Source organism: Macrotis lagotis, chromosome 1, assembly GCF_037893015.1.
Source record: "Macrotis lagotis isolate mMagLag1 chromosome 1, bilby.v1.9.chrom.fasta, whole genome shotgun sequence".
Lineage (NCBI taxonomy): Eukaryota > Metazoa > Chordata > Mammalia > Peramelemorphia > Peramelidae > Macrotis > Macrotis lagotis.
Genome location: NC_133658.1, coordinates 924,527,346 through 924,551,886, shown reverse-complemented (window position 1 = coordinate 924,551,886; position 24,541 = coordinate 924,527,346). Strand labels below are relative to the sequence as shown.

The window sequence follows — 24,541 nt, the reverse complement described above, 5'->3', positions numbered from 1 at the left end:
CTCAATCCTCAGTACAACTTCCAGTCCAGGCTAGTAGGAGAGCTAGCATATACCAGTAGAACAAGTGAGAAAAGAGATGATTATATCAGGTCCTTCCATTTCCAGGGATTAAGTTAGAATTTCTGGAGGCTAAATTTCTGGTTCAGGGGTGCTTGAGAGTAGGAATCCCCTTGGTCCCCACAGCATGACTAAAATCTTTTGGAAGCCAAGAAACTGTTGGCTGATTGACTCTTCAGTGATATAAAGTTTTCTGCTTGTTATTTATTTATTTTCCAGTTTAGATAAAATTTTAAAGTAATTTATTTTTCTCCAATTACATATAAGATCAATTTTTAATATTCATTTTAAAACATTTTGAGTTCCAAATTTTATCCTTCCCTTCTTCAACTTCTCCCTTTCTGAGATAATAAGCAATTTAATAAGTCATATATGTTCAATCATGCAAAACATGAAAGGAGAAACAAGCCCAAAGTAAAAGATGACAAGTAAAGAAAATGAAAAATATTAAGTTTTGATTTGCATTCAGACTGCATCCGTTTTGTCTCTGGATATAATAACATTATCATCTTGAGTTCTTTGGAATTTTCTTGGATCATTTTTATTGATGAGAATAGTTGAATCATTCATAGTTGTTCACATAACATTATTGTGTGAACATTGTTGTCTCAGTGTTAAGTGGTTCTGCTCACTTTACTTTGCATCAGTTCATTTAAATTTTTCTAAGTTTTCTGAATTCTGTTTGCTCCTTATGCCTTATAGCTCAATATTACAGTCACATACCACAACTTGTTAAGCTATTTCCAATGAATGGGCATTCCTTCAATTTCCAGTTCTTTGTATCACAAAAAGAGCTGCTTTAAACATTTTTGTACAAATAGTTCTTTCCTATGTCCTTCCCTTCTTCTTTTTAGGATACATGCCTAGTAATGACATTGAGATATCAAAGGGTATGGAGAGTTTGATTGTCCTTTTTGGAATGATTCCAAAGTTCTCCCCAGAATGGTCGAATCTGTTCCCATCGCCACCAAAAGTCTCTTTTTGTGATTTGTAGACAACGGAGCAGCCCCTAGACTACTTTCAAACCATTGACAACTTCCTGGCAGGTAGCCTCATGAGCTTTATCTCTGGAACAAATGATTGGTGATTGTGGGCAATTCTGAGTCATTTCCCCTTTTAATTTTACTCAATGTTTGGCAATTCCGAGTGGGATAGGGTGAAAATCTCTGCTCCAAGTGTTCAATTGTGTGAGCAAGTGCCCAACTCTAAGAAGCAGAGGCCTGAGGGGAAGAAGGTCATGCTAATGTTGCCAGGCAAAGAGCTCACAAAACCTAGACAAGTGAGTGAAGGGCTGGTGCTGATTTCATGGAGCACAATGAGAAAGGAACTGGGGATGTGGGTAAAGAGGAGAATGGTTGGGGAGGGTGGTAGAAGTAGATAGGTTTTAAATGTGATTGGAAGTAAATCAAAGGGGAGGTTTCCCCTCAGCAGACAAGGGCTTTGAATCACAGAGATTCAGAGAGGAAGGAAGGTGAAGTTGATGACAACTGGACTGAGAAATAATGGATTCATTGAAGTCTTTTTCTTGGTAGTCTTGTTATGAGGGAAGTAAGATTTTGAAACCGGTTGTCCTAACACTGAAGAGATACAGTTAGTAGCAGCAGAGAACCCCAGATCTATTGGGGTATGGGATGTTGGGGCTCCAGGTCTGGACTAGACTCTCACACGGGACCAGGTCTGGAGTTTTCACCAAAGGTGATGGGAAACCAGAGACTGGCAAATGAACTGAGAGGACTCCCAGCTTTCAGAGAGATCTTGAAGAGGAGACTGGGCTCCTGGCCGCCTTGGTCATTTTGACAAATATCCTGGACCTAATAGACCCAAGGCTTTTCATGGAAGTCCTGGTGCTTTTGGCAAGTGTCTGAGTCTTTGGTAGGCTTGATACCAGACCTTTGTCTGAGGCCCTGGTCCTTTAGTCCTTGCTTGATGACTCATGTCTTGGGTCTGAGACCCTGGGCCTTTTCGTAGTCTTAACTTTTTCAGAGCGAAAAAATGTGGGACCTGGTTAACAGGTTGGGGCAACAGTTCTGGCCACCACATCCTGGCTCTACTCTCTAACCTTTAGGCCTCCTTACCTCTCAGTAGATAAAGTCAACTGGTCTGGACTGGTTGAAGAGTCAGGATGTCCTTTACATTCATCTCCCTGTTCTATCTTGGTGAGTTCCAAAGATGGGCTTGGGGGATGAAGCAGGTGAAAAGGGGTTTTGAGGAAGATTTGACTAGCCAACTGTGGAAGAGAAAGAGCTGCTGAGGCCTAGAAAGAAGTAGCTTGGATAGCATAGAGATCAGATAGTTTGACTCTCTCCTGCCTGTTTCTCTACAGTATTTCTTTGTGGAGAAGTGAGGAAAGGGAGATGTGATTTGGAGGTGTAGACATGTATCATCTTAACTTCTCTTACAGGACTAAGCCTGGGTCAGGAAATGGAGGTGTACAATGGTGAGTCTTCCAGAATCTACCTCTCCCTTCCCCCTTAGTTTTAGTCTACTACAGAGAGCAATCAGAAAGACCAGACAGGAGAACATGGGTGACTCCCAGGGAACCCAAGTTCTGCCTTCTCTCTAGCATCCAGCCACTGGTCTGAACTCAGAAGCTGTGACCCTCTGGTGCCAGGGGCTAACTGCTTGAAAATGAGATCTTGAAGTTTTCAACTGGGAGTTGTCTGAGAATTGAGAAATGTATCTATACAAGGAATTGATCTCCTTGTTGGGATTCTGGAAACCAGAGCCATGCAAAACGATAGGACTTCTGGCATAGGCAGAGGGCTTGATCTTGTAGACCATAGTGAAATGTGAGGGCAGAGGACAATTGAAAATTTCCTCTAATGGGAGGAAGGCGGGATTCATGTTGAAACCTGAGTCCTAGAAGTCTGTAGGATATAAGAAGTTGACCTGACTATTAGGTTGATACCCCTTAGTGACGGAGATGAAGACCCCATGGATTTTACTCCTGTCAGGACTTTATTCCCAGTTATGAATACTGGGGTTAGGGTAAAAGCAATGAAAGAGTTTAGAGGCAATTGAGGAAGACAACATAGATCATAAGACACATGACAGAATAATTTTTGAAAGTTCAATATATATTCATATATATTTACTTATATATGTACATTTATGTTTATATATATATTTATATATTTTTATTTATACACACATATATGTATATTTCCAATATACACATAGAATATACAAATATAAGTATATAATATACATATATATATATTTCTGGGTAAGTCAGTCCCTGGTAGAGGAGGAACAGGGAAGGCATAATACAGGAGTTATCACATAAGCAGAGTTTTGAAGGAAAACATGGATTCTGAGAGACCTGCTTGACATGGGAGTGCAGGTCAGGCATGGAGGACAGCCAAGGTCAAAGAGTGAATGAGAGATGGAGCATTGTGTGTGAGGAGAGGTATGAATGTTGATTCGACTTTGAAAAAGAGATATGTACACTAACACTGTAAAGATAGATTGGAGTTCGATCCTTGGGTTAGGTTTCTAAAGGCAAAAAATAGCATTTGCCAATAACAGTGAAAGGGAGCCATTGGAATCTGTTGAAGAGGGGAGTGATGGCCTCAGACCTGCACTTCAAACCATTTACTTGTACGGTTGTGTCGAGTGTAGATTAAAGAGGAGAGAGGTTTGAAGCAGGGAGACCAAGGTAGAGATTCCTGCATAATTATAGAAAAATGTGATGAGAGATCAAACTTGAATAGTATTCTTAGGAGTGGAAAGAAGGGGACAGATGGAAATGGACATGACATAAATTGGCAACTGATTGGACATATGCGGTGAAGAAGAGTCAGAAATAATATTACCGCTGTGTCTGAAAGGTAAGACACTGAGTCTGAAGTCATGTCTATTTTGGAAAATGAAAATATCTGAAGCTCTAAAGGAAACCCTGGGAACTTTTCCACTCCTTCTTGGCAGTTTATAGGGACTTATTTGGAATTTCATTGTGAGTCAGTGATAGTGCTTAGGGTCTTGAGGCCTAACAAATTAAGGAAGGTCCACCAGAGTTCCCCCAGTATTCTCCAAAGAGTCATTTGTTCTCCCCAGAGGGATTGTCATCCCATTAGTTGACAATATTGGGAAGAAAACAGGAGAGTCCCTTTTTCTGTGTCTTCTTTTAATAAAAAGTGGGTGAGAACTATAGTTTTACAGTGCTTCTGTAGCTCAGAAGCTCACAGGTCAGCTCATGTAACAGTTGGAAGGATGGCGTGCATGATGACACTCTTCATTATACATTTCTCCCCAATATATATGATTGATGTCATCATCAAGTGGATGGGTCGGTCCATCGTAAGACCTAATATTAGTGAAACTATGTTAACCAAAAAGGGACATAAGAGTCTCTGCAAAGAGACCCCAAGGTAAAAAAATAGGAATGATGTATGGAAGAAAAAGCAATTACTGAATTGTTCCATAAGTTCTTTATTAATCATATTACTAGATCAAGGCAATGATTTTCTAAGCAGATATGAGAAGAAAAATAGATATTTGGGGAATGTCTCTCAATTTTTGTTGCAGCACACATTTACTTATTATATCTATATGTATGTATTTTTTTTTTTTTTTGCAAGGCAATGGGGTTAAGTGGCTTGGCCAAGGCCACACAGCTATGAAGTGTCTGAGGCTGCATTTGAACTCAGGTACTCCTGACTCCAGAGCTAGTGCTCTATCCACTGCACGACCTAGCTGCCTCTTAAAAAGACATTTTAAATTTGAAAGGTCACCCAGGTAACCCCTATAAGAAGAGAAATTAGCATTTCTATAGCAGTCTAAGCTGGCAAAGCACTTTATTTTTATTTAAGTACATCTATCGTTTAATGTAGCATTTATCACTATAGTTGAAAAGTAAATGTTTTTTAACTTAGTCATTTTTTTCATTGGTTGATTAGATAGCTAAAGAATGAATTTCTATTTCTCAATTAGAAAACTTTAAAATTTTTTTTTTTGGTTCTTTATTTTTTAAACAGTATTAAAGAAAAATGAAACTTAGAGTTTCAAATTCTCTCCTTGCTTTCAACCATTTCTTTACTCATTCAGAAAGCAAACAATATATCAATTTTACATTTATAATTTTGCAAAACATTTTGATTCCAGTCATGTTGCAAAAAAAAAATGAAGGAAGTAGAAAAAAAAACCAAACCTCTGCTTCCACCTGCACTCAGAGTTCAGTAGTTCTTTCTTTGGAAGAGAACAGGAATTTTCATCATGAGTCTTGGAATTGACTTGGATCATTATTTTAATCACCTGATTCAGAGTGGATTATTGCTCCAATATTGCTGGTAGGTAGTGTGTACAATGTTCTCCTAGTTTGCACATTTCACTTTACTTCAGTTCATAGAAGTCTTGCCAGATCTTTCTGAAACCATTCCCTTCATAATTTCTTTTTTTTTTAGTTTTTTTTTTTTTTTTTGGCCAAGACAAGCAGGGTTAAGTGGCTTGCCCAAGGCCACACAATGATGTAATTATTAAGTGTCTGAGGCCAGATTTGAACTCAGGTACTCCTGACTCCAGGGCTGGTGCTCTATCCATTGCACCACCTAGTCACCCCTATAATTTCTTATAACAAAATTATATTCCATCACAGAATATGTCCCAACTTCTTTATCCATTCCCCACTTGATGGGCATCTTCTCAATGTTCAATTCTTTGCCACCTGGTTGAAGTACTTTTGTACATATAATTGACTTTTTAACAAATCTCTTAGTGATGTAGACCTGGTAGTAGTAGTAGTAGTAGTAGTATTGTTTGGTCAAAGGTTATGAGAGTTTTACAATCCTTTTTAAACATAATTTTAAACTGTTCTCTAGCCCCAGAGTGCCTCTTTTGGCCACCTTCACGGCCATTGGAACAAATTGTTTTTATCTGTCCATTTCATTGGTGGCAGGGCAGATACCCATCTAACTTATCAAAAGTTGCCAGACCCCTCAGTTACCCTCATCCTTGTTTAACCCCTCTGCAGAAATGATTTATGGAGCCTTAATCTGCCATAAACCCTAAGACTTTTTTGAACTTACAGGTGAGAGTCTGGGGATTCAAGTGGACAAAAATAGTGGAAATCAGTCCTCACTGTTACATTCAAGACATCATAAAAGCACATGAAATTGTTTCTATCACAGTGTAAAATTAAATTTCATCTGCCTTCTTATTACATCTGAGTCTGGAAAAGAATAGTATTTCTGATATGAGGCTGTTTTCCATTATTTTTGTCCATCTAATTCACCAGACTCTCACCAAAAAAGACTCTCTCCAAAAAATTCTCAGGGTTTATGGAAGGTTAAGGCAAAATTTGGTTGCTCAGAGTATTTTATTTTTTTTTATTTTATTTTTTTGTTCTTTCTTTTGTTCTTTTTTATTTTTTTAAATTTATTTTTATCCTCATTTTGTACAAATGTTTTTCTTTACATTAATAAAATATACTTGTTTACAAGTAAACAAAATACTCCTCCCCCCATGAATATAGATAGACTTGCTTGGGCAAAAAAGTAAAGGGGGAGAAAAAAAATTAAAATTAAAAAAATAATAGTAATATTTGTAGCTATGGCCAGGTGGCACAATGGACGAAGCACCAGCCCTGGAGCCACTAGCACCCATGTCCATATCCAGCCTCGTAAACCCAATAATCACCCAGCCATATGACATGCAAGCCACCTGATCCCCACTGCCCTGCAAAAACCAAAAAGAAGAAAAAAAAAGACCCAAAATAAAATAAAATTGTAATAATAGTAGGGGTGGCTGGGTGGCAGACAGAGCATTGGCCCTTGAGCCAGGAGCACCTGGGTCTGAATCTGGCCCCAGACACCCAAAGATCACCCTGCTATGTGGCCCCAAGCAGTCCACCCAGCCCCACTTGCCCTGCACCCTCCCCCAAATAATAATAACAAAAAATGTGCTTCAGTCTTTGTTCCAACACCATCAACTCTGTCGTGAGTGGATCACATTCTTTATGATAATTCCATCACAAAAGTTACTTCCATATTTTTCCAACGTTGCCATTGCTGATTGCAACTCCCTCCTTTCTTATTTCTCCACTACCATGTACTCTATTTTCTCTCTCCTTTCACTCTGACTCTGCTGTAGGGTAGCTGAGTGGCACAGCAGACAGATCCCTGGTCCTGGGGCCAAGAAGCCCTGAGCCCCCATATCACCCCTTAGGCCCAGAATCCACCTGGCCCTATGGTCTTGGGCAGGCCATCCAATCCCAGCCCCTTGCAAGTAATAAAAAAAGAAAATGTGTTATATCTGACCACTCTCCCCCCATGGTCCATCCTCTCCTCCTTTATTCACATTCCTACTCCTTCCCGCTGCTCCCCCTTCCTTCTTACTCCAGTTGTCTATACCCCATTGAGTATATTTGCTGTTTCCTCTCCTAGCCATCTCTGATGAGAGCAAAGGTTCCCTCATTCCCCCTTGCCTCCCCCCTTCCATATCATTGCAATAGCTCATTGTAATAAAAAAATTTTATTATGTGAAATAGCTTGGACTATTCCCCCTCTCCTTTTTCTTTCTCCCATTCCATTTCCCTTTTTTTCTTATTGACTCCATTTTTACACCATATTTTATCTTCGAATTCAGCTTTCTCCTGTGCTTCAACTATAAAAGCTCCTTCTACCTGCTCTATTAACTGAGATGGTTCATATGAATATTATCAGTATCATTTTTCTATACATGCAGTTCATCCTCATTAAGTCCCTCATATTTCCCCTTCTCCTCCAATCTCCATGCTTCATCTGAGTCCTGTATCTGAAGATCAAACCTTCTGTTCAGCTCTGGCCATTCCAAAAGGAACCTTTGAAATTCCCCTGGTTCATTGAAAGTCCATCTTTTTCCCTGGAAGAGGACATTCAACCTTGCTGGGTAGTTCATTCTTGGCTGCATTCTAAGCTCTTTTGTCTTCCTGTATATTGTATTCCAAGCCCCACGAGCTTCCAATGTAGCTGCTGCTAAGTCCTGTGTGATCCTGACTGCTGCTCCACAATATTTGAACTGTGCCCTTCTGGCTGCTTGTAATATTTTCTCTTTGACTTGGGAGTTCTGGAACTTGGCTATAATATTCCTGGGGGTTGGTTTTTTGGCATCTCTTTCTCGGGGGGATTGGTGGATTCTCTCCATTTCTATTTTGCCCTTTGCTTCTAGAATATCAGGGCAATTTTCCTGTAGTAATTCTTCGAAAATGATGTCAAGGCTCTTTTCCTGATCATGACTTTCAGGTATTCTAATAATTTAAAAATTATCTTTCCTAAGTCTGTTTTCCATATCAGTTGTTTTTTCAATGAGATATTTCACATTTTCTTCTAATTTTTCATTTTTTTGGTTTTGAAGTATTGATTCCTGATTTCTGGTAAATTCATCATTCTCCCTGAATTCTATTCTTCGTCTGAAAGATTTATTCTCCTCAGAGAGTTTTCTTATCTCTCTTTCCATCTGGCTAATTTTGCTTTTTAAAGCATTCTTCTCCCCAATAACTTTTTGAACTGTTCTATCCATTTGACCTAAGCTGGTTTGTAGCATGCTATTTTCTTCAGCATTTTTTTGGATTTCCTTGACTAAGCTGCTGACTTCATTTTCATGTTTTTCCTGTATCTCTCTCCTTTCTTTTCCCAGTTTTTCTTCCAACTCCCTCATTTGATTTTCAAAGTCTTTTTTGAGCTCTATCATAGCCTGAGCCCAATTTCTGTTTTTCTTGGAGTCTTTAGATGCAGGAGCTTGTTCTTCCTCATCTTCAGACTGAGTATTTTGATCCTTCTTGGGCTCATTTGCAAAATATTTCTCAATGGTCTTCCTCTTGTTTCTTTGTTTGTTCATTTTCCCAGCCTAAGCCTGTTTTTTGGGGGTGCTTCCTGAGCTTTTGGGACACTCCCACAAGGGTCTCAGTGTGTGAGGTTCTGTCCTCCCTCCTGGTCTGTGAATGACCATAAGTGCCCCCTCTGCCACGGGGCTGAGGTGGGGGGGGGGCTAGACTGCGATCAGGATCTGAATGTGGTCAGAGCTCCAGGGTCCTGTTCCAGGGACAGAGGACAGAGCTTGGCAGTCTCTCTTCACTCCCCTCCCTCAGCAAAATGGGCTCATGCCTTGGGGGCTCCTGCTTACAGGCTCCACCTGCTTCTGTTTCCAGGTCTAGGCTGCAGAAAGACCAGGCTGCTGGCTGTGTACCCTGAGGGCTGGGCTCCACGTGCCCGCCCCGGCAGAGGTCCCCCGCTGTTCCCCCACTCCGTGCAGGTTCCCCCGGGGTGCAGCCCAGGAGACTCCCCCGCTGCTGCGACCCCCAGCGCCCTGGGGCTGCCTCCGGGAGGCTGAAGTTCTTTCGCTCTGGGGGGCCACCCCTCCAGCAGGCTGCCCCTCCGGCCCCAGGGAGCAGAGCCTCTCTGCTCTTTTCCAGCTTACCTTGAGTAGGAGAACTGCCTCACTGGGTCCCTTTGTGGGTTCTGTCTCTCGAAAATTTAGTTAGAGTCCTTAGTTTATGAGTTTTTATCAGAGAGCTCCTAAGACTCGATCCCTTCATGTCGCCATCTTGGCTCCGCCCCCTGCTCAGAGTATTTTAAATCAGGTTTATGGTGGCTTATTTGCTCAAGTTGTGGATAATGGACAATGCTTTTATGCTTTCCGAAAGGGAGTGAAGCAAACCTGGGTGTTTAATGCTTTTTAACATGCTTTTTTCTAAAGAAGACAGACATCATCAAGGTCAGTTACCACACTGATGGCAACTTATTTAATTTGTAAAGGCTTCAAGCCAAGACTAAACTGGAGGGAGAGTTGGTACATGTTTTTTTTTTTTTTTTTTGATTTACAAATGATTGTGCATTCAATGTTCCAATGGCCATGAAAGTGGCCAAAAGAGATACTGGAACTAGAACAAATTGTTCTTATCTGCCCATTCCATTGGTGGTGGGGTAGTCAACCTTCTGACACATGAAAGGTTCTGAGACTCCTCAGTTACCCTCGACCTTGCTTAACACATCTGCTGAAATGGTTAAGATACTCACTGTGATCCACCACTTGAGAGGTGCCAGCCTGGTTCAGGGGAGGAGGAGAAAGGGGAGAGCCACACAGATCAGTCAAGATTTCATTTACCTACAATACTAAGGGGGCCAGCATGGTGACTAGAAGCAATTGCCACTAGGTAGTTTCCCATTTTCCTCCTTTTTTAATTGACTAATTTTCTGCTAAGTGCCAGTTTTTTTTCTAGTAGCTGAAAAATGACTAGTAATGTTAATACCTTTTCCAATTTTGGTTCCTTTGGGCCAAGTCCTGGTCACCTTTTCATAGTTACAGTTTTTCTTTAGAATGACTAAGTCTGGCACCAGATCTAAAAGAGTCTAGCAGGGAAATGGGACTTTGGGATGGCCTCCACACAGACTACTCAAAGCTGGGAAATCTGCAGTGCTCTGGTATGTGGGATTGAGGGTGAGGTCATAGTTTAGAGTCAGGAATAGAGTCCCAGAGGAATTGAACTAGAAGGAATCTCTGGGGTGATAGAGTCCATCCTCCATGTCACAGGAAAGGAAACAAGTGGTAACAGAGCTAGAGACCTGGCCCCAGGAGGCCTGATTTCCTCAGCATTCCATTTAGAATTGATCGAGGCTGTCTGGAGCTTCTCCATGGTCTACATTGGGTGGAAGGGAATTCTCCACTGAGTGTCTCCTCTAAATCCTCAGAGCACTGGAACAAGGCCTTCTAGGACCCAGAGCCTGACTCCTAGTCCAATGGTTTTTCTGTCCTAGAACGTCTCTCTAAGCCCCACCTCCAAGCCCTTACCACTCCTGTGGTGGCCCCAGGAGGAGACGTGACCCTTCAGTGCAGCCTACCGCCACAATCATATCCCCAGAAGGTGACATTCTTTCTACAAAAGTTACAGAATACAGAACTCCTACAAAGCAAGACTGGAGAATGGACAAAGACTGATTTCTTACTTTTTTTCCTGAGGCCTCAGGATACTGGAAAATATCATTGCATGTACCAAGAGATTACGGGTTCTTATAGGGTTTCAGAGCCCAGTGAGACTCTGACACTCTGGGTAACAGGTGAGAGGGGAACCAGGTCTGGGTATCACAGAACAGGACTGAAAACATGGGCTAAGAGTGAGTCAGAAAAATATGGGGGTGATCCTGGGGGGGCGCTGGTGTTGGCATCATGGAGGGGAGAGTTTGAGGCTCTGAGAAAGATAGGGGATATGGCAGATGAAGGGAACGGCCTAACCCATGGATCATATAAGGTCCCTAAAATTATTTAGTCTGGTGGAAACTGCAGGCTTATTTTTAAGTTTCTAATTTTGTATGGCTCAAGAATGATGCTATAAATATCTAAATGGCCCTTGACAGAAAAAAAAATGTTCTCCACCCCTGGGATATGAGAATAGGCTCTCACTGTACATTGAATGACCCAAGCACTTGGGCAAATTGGAGAACTTCAGCATCTGCTCTTATCTTGGGGACGGGGGGGGGGGGGGGAGTCCCCAGGGAGTGGAATGACAAAGAAGTCTTAGGCATAATGAGTAAAGAATATCCAACTCCTCTGCCCCTTAGAAGGGAACTTGGATCTCTAATGTTTGTGTTTTGCTTTTCAGAGGCCCTCCCCAAGCCATTTCTCACAGCCACATCCAGTCAGCTGGTAGTTTCAGGAACAAATGTGACCCTCTTTTGTTGGGGTCCAATCCGAGGTGTGGGATTTGCTCTCTACAAGGAGGGAGAGGAAAGTTTTGTGGGCATCAGAGAGTCTACCCAAGATGGAGATGAGTTCCTCTTGACCCACGTGAACATCAACCACACAGGGAATTACAGTTGCCGCTATGACGTTGGACTAGACAGCAATGTCACCACAACACCCAGTGATCTTTTGGAGCTAACTCTGCTAAGTGAGAAGGAGAGGATGAAAAGATTCCCTGGATTGCCTGACCACTCCCTTACCCTGACATTAGGAATTTGACTCCATGCCCCTTTTGTCTCTGATTAGTAGATATGGAAGAAGAGGCCAAGTTTCTCTTGTATCTTTCCCAGGGCCATGGTGATTTGGGTAGGGTCTGGGACTACTGCTCCAACTCTTTTCTCAATAGAAAACTTTCTGTTTTTCAGGTCAGCAGGATATATCCTTTCAGCACATATCTAAGACCAAGGGTAAGAAACAAGGCTTTCAGAGTTTGAGGAAGAGAGGCAAGGTTTCTAGATGTCCCTGGTACTAACTAGCCTGGTACTAAGCCTAGCACTAACTCCTGAAGGTTGGGAAAATGTGGATTGAATCCAAACTGGTCTGGATGGATTGACAAGAAAGGGGAGAAGTGATTTCAGACTGATCTTAACTCTCATCTTACATCTCAGTTTCCAGATATATTTGGATCACACTCCGCCACCTTGTCATCCTATTCTTCCTCTTTCTCTTTTTGGCATTCCTATGCAATCATCACACTTAGACTGGTGAGTGTGAGCATGGTGATCTCCTGAGATTAAAGGGAATAAGTATTGGGGTGAGACTGGGGGCCTCAGTTTTCATATTTGTGAAATCAGGGGCTTGATCTAGATAATTTCTAAGAACGCTTATAGAACTAAACCATAGGAAAATGATAATGACTCTCTGTCTTTCTGTCTCTGTCTCTATGTCTCTATCTCTCTCTGTCTTTCTCACCAGTGACTTCACATGAACAGATCCCCAGATGTTATAGAGACTCAGCTGATCTTGCCCCATCTTCCTGATCTAATATTCTGATGTGACCCTGCATCATCCACAAAAAGCCTAAGAGTGATTTTCTTCTTGCCTTCTACCCCCATTTTGTTCTCTCCGCAGATTCCCATAATGCCTGTGTCTCAACAGATCTACCTTTCCATTACTCAGGAGATCCCCAATTGGAGGGTCTTTTCCAATGGGTTTTGTTTTCCTATTATGTGGTCCAGTTTCCTATTATGTGGTTTTGATGTTTGTTCTTCCACTAAGTAGTTTGAATAAATTTCTTTGATTTCAGATTGATTTGATCATCTTATTGTCTAAGGAACTCTCAAAAACCTTCTCCAGTACCACAATTCATAAGCATAGGTGATTTGAGGTACAACTTTCCTTATAGTTCAACAGTCACAGTTCTATGTTGGTACTGGAATAACCATAGCATTGACTAGCCAGACTCCTTATTTAATTTAGAAACAAGAAGCACCTGGGAAAACTGAAAGACATTTGGAAGAATCTAGGTACAGACCAACATCTCACACTCAAAATAAGTTCCAAATGGAGTCACAGCTTAGACACAAAGAGTTACAGTCTAGACAAATTCAAGGTTCATAGAAGAAATCAGCTTTCAGATTTCCAAAGAGAGGAAGAATTCATGGTCAAACAAGAGAAGATCAAAGAAGGAAGATGGACAAATTTGATTCCATAAAACTAAGAAGGTCTTGCATGAGCAAAACCAATACAATTCAACTACAGGAGAATTATGTAGGTGAAAGGAAAAAATCTTTGGAGCAAGTGTATCTTTATAAAAGATTGACATGTAGAAGATGACAAATTCTTGAAGGTCTGTGGAAAATAGGTACATTAATTCAGTCCTGGTAGGATGGTGAACTAGTCCAACCATTCTATAATGTCATTTCGAATGATGACTCAGAATGTGTTATGCCCAGCCTTGGATCCATCCATAACAATATTGGCTCCACCCATGGAGAGACCAAAGAAATAGAAAAAAATACTTCTCTCTATATTGGTATTGGCAGCAACTCTTTTTATCATCAGTTAGTTAACCAATAAGTATTTGTTAGGCCCCTTTAATATTCCAGACCCAGGATTAAGCACTGAGGATACAAAAGCTGAAGTTAGTCCCTGCCCTACCAGAAGAGACAACATACAAATAGCCATACACAAACATGCTATATAAAAAGATAAACAAAATTATAGAGATACAAGGGATGAAGATTATAAGGGTCTGTGAAACCCCTCCATTTGGACAGTGATTTGTCTAAGTGTCAAGGTAGGCTTTGAGCAAGAGAGGAAGACCAAGGAATGAATCTGTTGCATGACTCTTGAAGGTTGACTACCCATATGTGTGAACATTGACATTGAACTATGGTGTGACTGGAAGCATAAGAGAAGTTTCTGAGTAATGATGGCCAAGGGAGGGTTTGGTAATGACAATAAGGATGGTCATTTCTCTGCCCAGCTCAGGGGTCATGGGATATGCTATAAAGAGCACCCAGCATCTTAGAGGACATCAAAGATGGTGCCTGTTCTAGGGAGCATCTGTTTTCTCTGAATGGATGAAAGAAGTAGAATTTAAAAACTCAAGGATAAAGGAAAAGTTTATTAAGGATCACTGTCAGTGGGTTTAATGAAATGGGAGGGTAAAGGAACATACAGGGGAAAATAGAAGTTTTGTGGTGAGCAAGGGATTTCTGATATCAGGCAGAGATCCTGTTTCACTGGGATTAGAGGAGTGGGAGATGTGAAGTTGCTGCCTATTGGACTGAGGAGGCACAAGGGGACTGAAGTCTCACCCTTAGGATCTTGGGTGAAAGAAGGGAGCCTTGGTACAGGGTTCCAGGTACCAACACTTGGGAAGTAATCACTGAAAACCTGGAGACTGGTTCCTCTGGAATTGACCTGAATTCACATTTGGGACCAATTCTTTGATTTCTTACAGAAAGAACAAGAAGCTACTTTCCAATGGAGAGTGCAACCTAGGTGATCAGGCTGACCTTGTGTCTGAGGCTGAGCTCATCTCTTTGCCTAGATCTTTGTCTTCAGCTCTGCCCATTCAGTATGGAGTATGGGATCAAGGACCTTCTTCCTTTGTAGTATTTTCCTGTTGGTTAATTGCTCTTCCAAGTCTTCAGAATTGGTATCATAGTCTTTGAAAGACAGGTCTCATGCCAAGATTCTGGTCCTCTCAGAGGGAAATTTTCTTAGGTTCATATTTCTCAGAGTGGAAACAGTATGACCAGGCTTTAGTAAGTGGAGACCACTGGTACAGCCACCACATCCTGAGTGTGACTCTTTTGGGGATTTCTACCTTCAACTGACTGCTTAGTAAAGTCTGGTAAGCTCATGCCAAAGGTTCACCATGGCCCTGCCCTGGCTCTTGTTTCCTGTTCTGCCTAGGTGAGTACTTGGCCTGGGCTGAGGAGGAGGGATACTACGAGAAGACTGTTGGTGCAGAAATGGACAAGGGGCCGGAGGCAAGGTTTCTGGATTGAGCAGATCCCAGATCTATCTTGTCATCTGAATTTAGTTTCTGCTGATGTCATGGAAGAGCTGAGGGAAAGAACTTTTAAAGGTCTTTAGAGGAAGGGGGGAGGTTGGACTCATCTATGACCTGAGCTTCTCTTTCAGGTCTATGTTGTACCTACATGATCAGGGCATAAACAGGTAAATCTTTCTCCCAGGGGTCATCCTTTTGAGGGCAATCAGGGACAGAGAAAGTGGGAGTGGACAGAGAAAGGGCTCCTCCAGAGCAATTAGGGAGGAATAAGAGTGAGATGGGTCTTGGATAATCCAGTGCAGTGATTTTTGAGAAGGGCCATTAGTTCACAGAATTTAGTGACCTTATTATTGTCACCCTGTTGTCTAACCCTTATGTTCTAGATAGACAACCTGAGGCCAGACACATGAAGCTCTTGGGTTCCATGGGTAATAATTCAGACAGGAAGCAAAAGCAGCTCTTCAAAACCTACAACTGGTGCTTGCTCCACATCCAACTAGGTCTGAGTAAGAGGAGTGTTTCCTACTCATTGCCCTCTTAATGTAAGCAACAAGATGCTCAGGTGGGAAACCTCTTTGTTTGAATTACAAATCATCAATGGCATAGACTAGATGAGAACAACTGAGTTGGACTGAAACATTTCAAACTATTCAATGAAATCCATGATGAAATGTTTTGACCATGGTTGGAAGAATTAGGAACCCTTTTGGAGGCAGGTGAATCAGAGGAGAGATGTGCAGGAACATTCTAGCCCCGAGGGAAGTTTCATCAAGCTTTGAGGAGTTCAATGATCTTAGCCTCTGTGTTTGGGAGTAGGGCTTGTCTTTTGGGCTCATTCTTCTAAGACATTTCCTCCTTTGATGAATCTGATTACATTCTGGCCTTACTTTTGTCCTACCCAATTTAAGTTGGTTGCTAAATTTATGAATTTATGAAATGAATATATGACTTAATTATGGAGGTATTTTACACTTGATAAATAAATCTGATAGAGAACATCTAATGAAATACAATACAGTGATCAGGATGGGGCAGGTGAGATAGGCCATCTTGTTTCTCCTAGGACTTTTTCTCTTTGCATCTGTCAAATTCAGTTGTTGAAATAATAATATTAATAATAATAGTAAAGATAAGATTTTCACACCTATATTTCTGGTCCAAGACTGATTTTCTTATCTAGTGTGAGGAATGGAATGTGTCCTCCTTTAGACCTTCAAAGGAAGATTAGTCTTGCTTTCCTTAATCCAGGAAAGAATGAGACTTAATCTCATGAAAAAAATGTGACCTCCCTGAGGCAAGATATCATTGTATAAGGATGGTTCTCTTTGATGAGATGTCTATAAAATAATAGAATGTCTTCCAGGATAGGTTAAGGTTTTGTCTCCTCTAGTTGTGTATATTCTGTTCTCCCTGCTCCCCAAACCTCTTGCTTGCTGTATAAGTATCTTGGTCTCTTGTTGACTGGTGTAGTCATTACTCTGATTTCCACTTATAAGTTACCAGTAAATCCCAGAGAATAAAACCTTCTGTCTAATTTATAATTTCCGTCATTTTATTTTAACCTTATATTTTTAAAGTTTTCAGTTTTAGTGCCATGACTTGGAGATGGACAGGATTTTGAGGAAGGACAGGTCCTTGGTCTCCACCCAGATGTGCTCCTTGGAAGGCAATAGATCCGTAACTTTTCAAACCCCAACTCTATTCTGAACCCATGTTTTAGTTGACAGATGTGGGATAATGTAATTTTGCTTTGCAAAGGCTCCTTTGCAACAACACTGGATATGGGATCCCTAAAAATACTAGGGACAGATTGAGTCTAGCCAAAGGTGACCTTGCAACAAGGGAAGTCTGTCACTTTTTCAACTCAATTGTTCTATTTTTGAACCTTTGCTTTATTTGAAATTGAACTTTATCTCAAAGTTTAATGGGAATTCTTGCTTCTTTGGGAAAGTAGAAATTTTCCTGGTTTGGCCCAGGGGTACTGAAATAGCCCCTCTAAAGTAAAAATATCCAGGGGTGCACACTCTAGGCATTTTGGGTCCCTCTAAGGTGAAAGAAAGTAAATCTGTCTTGGTTTTGAGAGTTGTGCCTTTGACACCCCAATATGTGAGACTTCAGATAACCCTCCTTTTTATTTGAATATATGTCTGTCCAGGTACCTGTGTTTATTTATTGCCCTCCTTAATACCAATATTTCTGTGATTAATATTTAGAGTGTAGATGAGTTTAGAGAAGTAATTTCTTCATATGGGCTCTGCCTTTTGCCTCTCCTCTCTCTTTGCAAAAGGCTAATGAGGTCTTTATCTCACACCAACCAAAGGGATGGAGAGCCCCTAGGAAAGCTGGTGGGAACTCTGCCTTTTTTCCTTCAGAGATATTAGTAGTTTGTGAATAATAAAAATCGGTTTTACTTGGTTTGTGTTTGTGTTTTCTCTGTGCCTTGATTGATTGTGTTAGTTGTCTAATTGTATCTTCTCTGCCTTGATTTGGCCAAATATGTTTCTCTTTTTCACCTGTAAAATAGGGGGAAAATTAGATTTTTCTCTCTTAAAATTCACAATTTAGATGTCATGGATTATATTAATCCAAATATTGTGATTTTGAAGAGAGGCAGTCTGCTTTTTCTAGTCCTCCATTGGATAAAAATAGTCATTCATTTTCAAATTTTGCTTCTGGTTATCATGCTACACAGTTTCTCTTATCTCATTCACTTGAAGGCTGTCCTCCCTTTCCTTTCCACAGTACATGCAAAGTTGTTTTAAGGAAAAAAGACTCAAAATAATAGAGAGGTAGTTAGGTTTTGCTTGGGTATTTTAAGGGTTATATTTTAAAAATTCGGGATTATTTTATGTAAAATATTCTATTGATTTGAAAGCATATTGTGAAAATTTAGAATTTGACTGTAAATTATATTATATAACTTAATTTTTTTTTTTTTTTTAGTTTTTGCAAGAAAATGGGGTTAAGTGGCTTCCCCTAGGCCACGCAGCTAGGTAATTATTAAGTGTCTGATGCCTGATTTGAACTTAGGTACTCCTGACTCCAGGACCAGTGCTCTATCCACTGCGCCACTAAATTCTTTTTTTTTTAAATGGATCAGAATTCGATTGAAATCTGAACAGATTCTGAAATGTTTTTGATAATTTGATTTTTAAGGTATCTTAATATATTTATGAAATCTTTCTGGGAGTCTAGAACTCAGATTTGAAATGGTTTAAGATGTGTTCATGTTAATACATGTTATGAAATCTTTCTGAGAGTATAGAACTCAGATATGAAATGGCTTAAGATGTGTTCATGTTTGAGGTAGAGTGAATCATCACATCATGAAAGTAAATATTATCAATCTTAAAACTATAAAAACCTTAAAAATATAGGGTTAAAATAAAATGACAGAATGATACAGATTAGACATGAAGTTTTATTCTCTAGGATCTTATCTTTAAACTTTAAGATGGAGACCAGGAAATGAGCACCTGAACTGGGAATTAGTTGGACTTTTAAGCAAAAACTCCGAGTAGAGAAAATCATTAATCCTCTTTGTGACCTAAATATGAATGTTGCATTGCTTCTCAAAGATTATCAACTTTGTATATTGCTATCTGAATTTCTGTTATTTCTGGATGGTCTGCTAACATCCAGCTCTTTGTCCTCCTAGATTTGTACTGACCATAGGGAGAGATACCTTGGAGTCTTAATTTCTAACTAAGGAGGCAAGTTGACCAATAGGAAGCCTGAGTATCCTACAAAGAAATCAATCTTTTACCAGGGTATAGCTTTTAGCAATTATTATACTTTCATTGCATGGTGCTGGTTTGGGGAGCTCTTAGGGATTAATCAAGCTTTTGGTTCCCATATAAGGGATGGAAGTGGAAAATTCTATTCTGATATTAACGGTTTGAAATATTATTCTATTGGATAACATTTGGGAAAATAAGATACATTGGTAACTGAGTTCAATTTCTAGCTCCCATCTAAATGAAATGAAAATCCCTAAATCTGAATTACTCCCTTTTTTGGTTTGTGTTTTAGATTTAATTGTATAAACTTAGCTAATTTAAAATTAAAAAGCATTAGCACATTATCATTTAATTTAGACTGTCTTTAGAAATCAGTTTGTACATTGGGTTTAAACTAAGAGACTTAAAGATACATATCTACAGGAAGCTTTTTGAAGTAAGCCACCTTGCTAACAACCAGAGTTGGTTTGATTTCAGAAAGAAGATTTAGCTCTGAAAGGGGGAAAAAATGGAGTAGGACTATGTATTAATTGCTATTTCAGGTTAAATAACTATATATTAGATAATTATATTATATGGATTGATTTTTCTGTGCAAGGTAATCTAAAAATGTATTAAAGTGAAATGCATAATTGAGATTTTGAGTGTCTTAAATGTTCCAGTATTTAGAAATACAGGTAAAATGTAACAGCTAGAATTATTAATAAAAGACAGATTCTCTCATAAAGTAAACATCTGGGAATTTAAAATTGTGCTTTTGACCACCGGCAGAATAAATCTCTCAAGGAATACTTATATATTATTGCTTACCATAACTCCTCTGTGGCTAAAAAAATAAATGTATCTGACCCTCTTAGGTTTTCTTTGACCAGTCTTAATTGGCTTGATCTCAAAGGATTTGAAAATAGTCTAGTTTCTTCAGGGTGGTCAGAGACAGCACTTGTGCATTTCTACAGTAGTGTAGACCACTGAGAACTGCAACTCTTTGAACTAGTACAACTCCTCTAGTCCTTAATTGCCTCATCTCCGCTCTCCGAGTTACCTCCTCCATCAAAGTATGTGAACTGAGTTACTGGAGTTATTTTATTTAAGTTTTTTAATATGGGAAATGTAGCAATGTGGCTAAAGATAATATAATAGGTAATTTTTTGTGATAAGAGTAATTTAATAGGGTATATTTCTCATACCTCTGTAGAAAGGTTGATCATTAGGGAAAAGTGTGGAGAAGTATTTTTCTGTAAAAATTTTTTGTATGTAAGTGAATTAATAGTTGTATTTGTTAAAAATATAACAATTATGAGGCAGGTAGGTGGCACAGTGGATAGAGCACTGGCCCTCAAGTCAGGAGGACCTGAGTTCAAATGCAACTTCAGACACTTAATAATTACCTAGCTGTGTGACCTTGGGTAAGTCACTTAACCCCATTGTCTTGCAAAAAAATAATAGTTACTATAAGTTTTTATAAACTATTGTGCTGGTCAAAGGTTGTTTTTCTTAGCTGTTATGAGGAATGGAATGTGTCCTCTTTAGATTGTGAAAGGAAATTTTGTCCTGCCCTCTTTAACCCCTTTATTAATTGATTGATCGATTTTATTATAATCTTACATGGTAGTGGGGTTAAGTGACTTGCCCAAGGTCACACAGGTAGATAATTACTAAGTGAAAGGAAATTTTGTCCTGTCCTCTTTAATACCTTTATTAATTGATTGATTTTTTTATTTTTTTTTATTTTTTTGGTTTTTGGCAAGGCAGTGGGGTTAAGTGACTTGACCAAGATCACACAGGTAGGAAATTATTAAATGTCTGAGGCTGAATTTGAACTCAGGTACTCCTGACTACAAGGCCAGTGCTCTATCCACTGCCCCACCTAGCCACGCTCCCTTTTATTAATTGAAAAGAAAATCTTGTCTGACTTTCCTTAAATCAAGAAAGAATTGAGTCCACCTTTAGATTTCAAAAACAAATAGTCAACCTGTCTCCTGGTACTTAAACTCAAAATATGCTAACTCCCTCAAGGAAAATAGCATTGGAGTAGAACGGCGCTCTGAGATCCAGTAATAAATGATCTCCTGGCAAGTTTAAAGCTCTTGTCTACCCTTGTTATATATATTCTGTTCCCTTTTCCTTGATGCTATATAGATTTTCTGATCTTCCTCAATGTGAGGAGATCATTTTCTAAGATGGCCTCCATTACCTAATAGTGTTGGGTAAATACCAGAGAAATAAAACTTCATGTCTAATTTATTTTTCTTTATTGTTGGTGTCATATTTTAACTTCTGTTTTATGGTTCAGATTTTAGGTTAGATGCTCAGTTTTGATTAGTGAAATCAGGCAACCCTGTATTTTAATTGTGTTGCTGTTTTGATGGAGATTTTGTTTTGATTCAGCTGAAATTAATTGTTAATAACTGACCTACTGATCTCAGTGAACACGACTCAAAACAACTTTGAATTCCTTTTTTTTAAAAATATTTATTTATTCTCTTTTTGTACAAATAATTTTTTTATACATATAGAGAATTCCTTTTTTTTTTTATCATGACTATTGTAATGAAGTGAGACTGAATATATCTGTGAAGTTTTGTTTTCCTAGGTCTTGTTTCTGCTTATACCTCTCATAGAAAAATATTTCTATTTTTCAAGGGAGTAAAAGTAGGAACTTACTATTTGTGAAACATTTTATTAAGTAAAAGCATCTAAATTATTGTCAGTAGAAAGTATTTTGCTGTTTTTGATCTGAATTTGTTGCCATTTCCATGGTATAAATAAGAATCATTTATGTGTTGATCACCAGTGTATAATTCAAATTCCTGAAGAATCTCAGTCTTCTTGAGAATGGTATGAGTATATTTAGTTCGAAGTAAATACATTTATAAAACAATATGTAAAGTCATTATGTTTATAAGATTAAAAGTTAAGAAAACCTTTATGTTTTGACTGCTGTTTTAAGAAATGAGATTTGAGTATAAAAACATTCTTAAATGAAATTCATGTGTCACCTTCCTTGGAAATCTGATTGTTTTTATGACTATTTTGTTACATTTGAAATTACTAATATGTCTATTTACAATTTTTATTTTTAAAAAGTCTGTTTCTAGATGCAATGGGGATAATTTTTCTTTAATCCCAAGTTTCTATTTAATTTTTAAGTATAGTCCTTATGTGCATCAATAATTTGTGAAGTTTTTCTATGATAATATATTATTGTTGCCATCTAAGATTATAGTAAACATGTGGCATAGTTTCATCCTATAGCCTCCACAAAGTTTACAGCTAAATTTCTATCTTGAGACTGAAAATTGACCTTTATCTGAGTCCTGAGTCTGTGTCTTGAAACCAATGCCTATGAGATGGCAACTCTATGGGGTTTGGATAAGGATATTGTGGATGACAAACTCATTGGGAAGGACTGGGAAAGCAATCGTTCAACAAGTTCTTGGGTTGGACTTTCCTAACTCGGTTCCTCAAAAATGACATTTGGAAATGTCTCACCCAGAAGATTTAAAATCTGGTTCAAGGCATTTGATCATCCATATAGGTTAACTGGGAATTGATATCTAAATGAAAAAGGAAAATTTTCTTTGTCCTTATGGTAAATTCTTGTAATCATGTTAGGTGATAAGTACAAAAAAATAGATTTATGGCTATCTAATTCTTATAGCCAGCTAGGCTGGTGCGTCTTGGCATCTGTCGACTGTTACATACTCCTGTGAGAATTAAGATCCTTTAGTTTTTCTTAATGCTTGGGGGATATTTAAGCAAGTATGATAAAGTTTTTGTGATATCAGGATAGCTATCATAACTATCTCAAGTTCTGTTTTAAGGAAAGGAATGTTGCTCAACTAAAAAAGTAAGATATGTGGTCTTTTAATTTTTTGTTGTTGTTGATTTTTTATAATTAATTCATTTATAGCTAAGATTTTTTTTCTCCTGCTTCTTTTTAAACATGGGCAATAGGGGCAGCTAGGTGGTGCAGTGGATAGAGCACTGGCCCTGGAGTCAGGAGTACCTGGGTTCAAATCCGGTATCAGACACTTAATAATGACCTGGCTGTATGGCCTTGGGCAAGCCACTTAACCCCATTGCCTTGCAAAAACCCTAAAAAATAAATCAGTATAACAGAAAGACATGTGACCTTATAATAATAACCAAATAAATAAAAATTAAAAAACATAAGCAATAAGTTAAATGTTTTTTATAAATCAACTACTAGATACACACTAATCCAAAAATGATTATCAAATGTGTATATTCTTTGTTATTATGGAAATTATTTTATTTTAGTGAAGCAGCATTTTCCAAAAGGGGGAAATACAATAATGCCAAGTATTTAAACTGAATCTTTTAAAACTGGATTGTATAAAACTGGTTTGATTCTCAAATTTCCTATTCATAATCAAGGTCTTTGTGTGTCAATTGCAAATCAAAGAGGTTCCAAAATCATAAATATTGACCTGATAAAGTTTTGTGTCAAAATATTTCTTTTTGCCAGAAAGGAAGATACCTACAAGTCACCCGAATGTATCTGGAAACGCCTCATCATTGACAGACTCCAGAGATACAGAAGGACATCAGATGTCTCCAGAAAAAAGAAGAAATGGACCAGAATTTTATGTTATTGTTTGCGTTCTCCATCTTGTAATTCTAATTTGTATGGGTTATTGAATCAAAGGGAACTGTCCCCTTTTGCTCTCTGTAACTTGTCCTTTTAACTCTGTAAATGCGTCATCCATCCTTGTGCCCCTCATAAACAATTGTCTGCCCATATCCTAGCAACTTTATTTCCAAGATAGATTTTTTCCCTCCAATATGGTCTCTATTTTTTCTGCTATACCCCTTTAGTTGATCTATAGCCGACATATTGACATCACCTTGGATCAAAATAGGGAAATGTTGAAGTGTGATGATAATAATGATAGTAATAAGTTTTTCACAACTATATACCTGCTCAACAGTTGATTTTCTTAAGTATTGTAAGGAATGGAACATGACTTCCTTCAGATTTTGAAAGGATTCTTTGTCCTGCCTTCCTTTTACTTCTTGATCCAGGAAAGAAGGCTTCCTCCTTTAGACAAGATAGCATTATGGAAGGATGATCTCCTGGTTGACCTCCGGGGATTTTTAACCTTTTGTTGAATCTTGTTATGTACATTCTGCTCCCCCTCCTCCCCTCAGCTCAACGTGGTCATTACCATACTGACCTCCAATTATGATTTGATCCAAAGGGAAATCCCAAAAAATAAATCTATTTGTCTAACCTATATTTTCCTTCATTTTATTTCAACCCTGCTTTTAATGTTTTCAGCTTTAGGGTTCACAAAGTATATGCATCACATGTGTGTTTATTTGCATAAATATATATGTCTACATGGATCTGTGTCTATGCATTTATAAGTGAATAGAAATGTGTTTTTGCATGTGTAATTGCATTGTACCACATGGTATGTGTCCACATATATGTAATATGTGTGCATGTTGGCATGTCATTTGTATATATGTTTATACAACATTACTATGGAGAGTGCAATACAATGGGCTGGGCATGTTAGAATGTCAGACATACGCTTGC

The 24,541-nt window shown here is 38.8% G+C and overlaps 1 protein-coding gene across 2 annotated transcripts; it reads left to right on the top strand.

The window, feature by feature from the left end:
• The first annotated feature begins 2,100 nt into the window (after nt 1-2,100).
• Nucleotides 2,101-24,247, top strand: LOC141510027 (immunoglobulin superfamily member 1-like). 2 transcript variants are annotated; one of them, XM_074219995.1, is made up of 7 exons: nt 2,101-2,213; nt 2,459-2,494; nt 10,785-11,084; nt 11,627-11,914; nt 12,132-12,173; nt 12,375-12,470; nt 23,465-24,247. In XM_074219995.1, the coding sequence occupies exons 1-6, from the start codon at nt 2,180-2,182 to the stop codon at nt 12,464-12,466; spliced, it is 792 nt and encodes a 263-aa protein (XP_074076096.1). In that variant the 5' UTR covers nt 2,101-2,179; the 3' UTR covers nt 12,467-12,470; nt 23,465-24,247. The 2 variants fall into 2 exon arrangements, with proteins under 2 accessions (XP_074076096.1, XP_074076095.1); XM_074219994.1 differs by lacking the exon at nt 23,465-24,247 and adding an exon at nt 12,682-13,013 and having other exon boundaries at nt 2,103-2,213.
• Nucleotides 24,248-24,541: the final 294 nt, after the last annotated feature.